The sequence below is a fragment of the Prunus avium genome, chromosome 6, assembly GCF_965620075.1.
Source record: "Prunus avium chromosome 6, drPruAviu1.hap1.1, whole genome shotgun sequence".
NCBI classification, from domain to species: domain Eukaryota; kingdom Viridiplantae; phylum Streptophyta; class Magnoliopsida; order Rosales; family Rosaceae; genus Prunus; species Prunus avium.
This window is the reverse complement of record NC_142289.1, coordinates 22510320-22514875: the sequence shown is the minus strand read 5'-3', so window position 1 is coordinate 22514875 and position 4556 is coordinate 22510320. Positions and strand designations below refer to the sequence as shown.

Below are 4556 nucleotides of genomic sequence, written 5' to 3'. Positions count from 1 at the left end.
AATAAAATGGAGTGTAAATGGACAAAAGAGAAATAGGAAAATCAACACAAGTCTTAAATAGTGTCTCCTTATTATCCCTACCTCTTTAATGCAAGAGGGCTATTTTAGAATAAAATTTGTGAAAAAATAGCTATTTAGCCAATTTCACAAGAAGAAAAAAGGGAGCTTCACTAATATACCCAAAATAGGGGCTGAAATTAAGAAAAAAAAACCCCACATGTAATATACTTTAGAAATACACCCAAAACTCATTTACTACATAAGAAATTAGTGTTGAAGTTCCTATAAATTACGTGACTGTCATTGATCAACTTAAAAGAAGCCCAACACAAAAAACTTAAATAGCACCCAAAATAAGCCCAACCCAATTTTATAATAAAAACCCCAAACAATTCATTACAAACAAAATGTCTTGAAAACCGTAGCTTCATTCACGTGTCATGTTGATTAATGGCTGTAATGTTCCAGTCTACTCCTATGTCATCCTATTTCTAATGCATGTCTACCCCTATAATGTTCCAGTGTATGGTAATAACACTACTAGTTTCCTATGACATCCTATTTCTAATGCATGTCTACCCTTGTAATGTTCCAGTCTAGGGTAATAACATTGCTAATTTCATATGACATCCTATTTCTAATACATGTCTACCCCTGTAATGTTCCAGTCTATGGTAATAACACTGCTAGTTTCATATGACATCCTATTTCTAATACATGTCTACCCCTGTAATGTTCCAATCTATGGTAATAACACTTCTAGTTTTCTATGACATCTTATTTCTAATGCATGTCTACCCCTGTAATGTTCCAGTGTAGAGTAATAACATTGCTAGTTTACTGTCATGTTGATTAATGGTTGTAATGTTCCAGTCTAGGGTAGTTGATTAATGGTTGTAATGTTCCAGTCTAGGGTAATAACATTGCTAGTTTACTGGCATGTTGATTAATGGCTGTAATGTTCCAGTCTAGGGTAATAATACTGCTAGTTTACTGTGACATCCTATTTTTAATGCATGTCTACCCCCTGTAATGTTCTAGTCTAGGGTAATAACACTACTAGTTTTCTATGACATCCTATTTCTAATGCATGTCTACCCCTGTAATGTTCCAGTATGGGGTAATAACACTGTTAGTTTCCTATGACATCCTATTTCTAATGTATATCTACCCCTGTAATGTCCCAGTCTATGGTAATAACACTTCTAGTTTCCTATGACATCCTGTTTCTAATGCATATCTACCCTTGTAATGTTCCAGTCTATGGTAATAACACTGCTAGTTTACTGTCATGTTTATTAATGCTTGTCATGCTGCTATTTCTAATACATGTCCACCAAAGAAAAGATGAAGAAAGAACAAACCAGATCAACTCAAAACAAGCCGAGCCTAGATTGTTAATACTATTATGTCATAGAAGTACATTATTAATACTCTGTCATAGAAGTACATTGTTAAAGAAAAATGAGATCCATAACTGAAATAGTAACAAATGATAAATCGATCATCAAAGCTTAAAATAGATTTCGAAAATCAACTAAAATCCGAAGAGAAACACATAATTGAAGCAAAAGATCAAAAATCTCAAGTCCAAACCAAACGACGACGATAACAATGACGATGATGACGACAACGTGGCGGAAGAGGAGTAGAGCTAAGAGCATCTGATCGAGGTTCGTTCAAGGTTTTGAACAATCCGGAAAAAAAAAAATCAATAGAAGCACGATTTTAGAACAAGAAATCAAATGTGAAATATTGAAAATTGTAAATCATAGATGAAGAATATAGTTGGACTTGAGACTGAGCTTCAATGGAAGCTCATCTTGCTCCAACACCGAGAAAGCACCAACGAGAAAGGAGAAAATAAATCTGATTTAGTTTTTTGGCAGATCTGGGCAGATCTGATTTTTCTTTCTCAAATTCATAATACAAGGGCAATATAGATATTTTACACACACAAAAAAACTAAAAAATAGCTTTTAAATTGAAAAAAATTGACAAATGTCGATTTTTGGGTTTTTTTTTTTGGGTGTGTTTTTATAGTTTTTAAATAGTATAAGTTTCTTTATAAGACTATGTGTAAGATTGGGTATATAACTAAATTTGTAAAGAAAAAAACCTCAAAATTATAAAACCGAATCGAGGGGTTTTCAAGTCATCCTTGAGTGGAGGGTTTTAGTGCCGCCAGTCTCCAGTACAGGTTGGTTAGGGTTTCTAAGTGATTGCTTGTGGTTCACGGCTGCTTTCAACGGTGTCTGTTTCATCACATGTACAGTGTGGAATACGGCAGAACTATTGTTCAAGCGGGTTTTGGGTGTTGCCTTCGGCGTACAGAGGGAAGCACTTTTGTTCAAGCGGGGTTTGGGTGTTGCCTTCGGCTTACACAGGGAAGCATTGAGTGGATGATGGCGGCTGTTGATGAACTGGTATCAGGTCTCACCTCTTCCTTGGCAATTTCAGAATCTGAATCAGTGGAGGTTGTCGGGTTAGAGGATCTGGGAAACTTGAAGGCTGAACGGTTCTTGCTTGTTGGGAAATTGCTCACTTCAAAGGCGTTTCATAAGGAGGCTTTATTTGGCACGTTGAAGAGGATTTGGCATACCAGGGAGGAGTTCACTGCGGTGTCTCTGGACGACCCCAAGAGGTTCTTGTTCTTTTTCAAAACAGATTTCGATAGGAAGAAGGTGATGAGGGGCTCCCCTTGGACTTTTGATAGGGCGCTGTTGCTACTGGCGAGCACTGATGGTGAAGTGGATCCTATGTCCGTTTCGGTGGATTCGCAAAGTTTTTGGGTGCATGTGCGCCGTATTCCGCCGATTTTTCTGACCCCGGCCAGGGGAGAAAAACTAGGTAATTTTTTGGGTACGTTCTACATGGTGGATCGTGGCTTAAATGGAGACTGCTTGGGGAGCTTTCTACGTATCAGGGTGGGTTTGAAAATCAATGAGCCGCTGAAACGATGTGTCACACTGCGTTTGTCGGCAGATGAACCGGCAAAACAGTATGAAATCGAATATGAGCGGCTCCCGTATTTCTGTTTATATTGTGGGCGACTGGACCACGTGGGTGCTGCATGCAGTGTCAAGGCCTCAGGGGCTATTGAAGTTGAACAATACAGACGGTGGAAAATGATAATGAAGGATGTGTATAGTATCCGGGCAGAGAATCAGTTAACAGGCCAGCGGCTAGGTTTGTTTGATGACGAACCTCAAAAGGATGACACGGCTTCGATGCCGTCCAAGCGTACGGGGGTGGTTCGATCCTTCGACGAGGCCTTTGACGGGCAAGGAATGATGGAGATGGATAATGGGATGGATTGCCCCTTGGCGCAAGTCTTTAAAAGGCGTCGAGTGCACAAGGAAAAGGAGGTCACGGTCTCCTCACAAGGGGCCGATGGTGATGTGGTTGGCCACAGGGAAGGTAGGGTGCATCTGAACCAAGGGGTCACTGAGGCTGCGAGGTCGGATATGGGTCCCCTGCGGCTGGATGAGGATATCTCACAGATTCTTCATACTGCTCCAAGGCGTTTGGACAAGGGCAAAACAGTTTTGGGGGAAGATATCACTGCGGCTTCTGCTATCTTGGGGCCGCCAACCTCATTCTGCAAAGGTAGTATACGACGTGGCTTTCAGCGAGGCCGTGCCAGGCCTCGGGGGAGTCCGGTGATGACTGATAATACATCTGGTGCTAAGCGCACACCCGTGATGGGTCCCGGGGGTCGGGCCCATCACGAGCAATGACAATCTTATGCTGGAATGTTCGGGGTCTGGGCAACCCACGAACATTCCGAGCTCTGAGATTCCTTCTCAGAGATAAAAAGCCTAGTATCATCTTTTTGTCGGAGACCAAAAAGACGGTGCGCCAGATGGAGTGTGTGCAACGGCAGTTGGGTATGATGAGGTGCTTCAGTGTGGGAAGAGAAGGAAGGGCGGGGGGTTTAGCTTTGTTATGGCAACACGGAGTGGAAGTATCTATTCTTTCTTCTTCTCCAGGGCATATTGACGCTATTTTAAAGGGTGTGGATATGGAGACTTTCCGCTTTACTGGGTTTTATGGTAATCCTGAAACGAGGTTACGACGGCACTCTTGGGATTTGCTACGACGAATTGCAGGGACTGTTCAAGGGCCATGGCTTGTAGGTGGGGATTTCAATGAAATACTTGAGGCTCATGAGTACTTGGGTCGCCGTTTCTGACCAATGTCACAAATGAGGGCCTTTCGGGAAGCTTTGGAGGAGTGTGGTTTGACAACTATTCGGTTTCAGGGGTATAAGTTTACATGGTCTAACCGGTGGCAAGGTGATGGGAATGTAAAGCTTCGGCTGGATAGAATGGTGGGGCTAATGGTGACTTTGTTAGGACCTTTCCTGAGGTCACAACGCATCATCTGAATTCTATGGTGTCTGACCATCTCCCTTTGTTGTCATATTTGAGACCAAGTACTTGGGCACGGACGCATAAGCGGTTTTTGTTCGAGGAAATGTGGACTACTGTTGAGGGTTGCCAAGATGTCATTACGCATGCTTGGGAGTCTGAGACTGGAACTGTCGTAGAGAA

At 42.0% G+C, this 4556-nt stretch overlaps 1 protein-coding gene across 1 annotated transcript; it reads left to right on the top strand.

The window, feature by feature from the left end:
* The first annotated feature begins 2405 nt into the window (after nt 1-2405).
* On the top strand, nt 2406-3740 carry LOC148293844 (uncharacterized). Its single transcript, XM_088254620.1, has one exon. The coding sequence runs from the start codon at nt 2406-2408 to the stop codon at nt 3738-3740; it is 1335 nt and encodes a 444-aa protein (XP_088110746.1).
* Nucleotides 3741-4556: the final 816 nt, after the last annotated feature.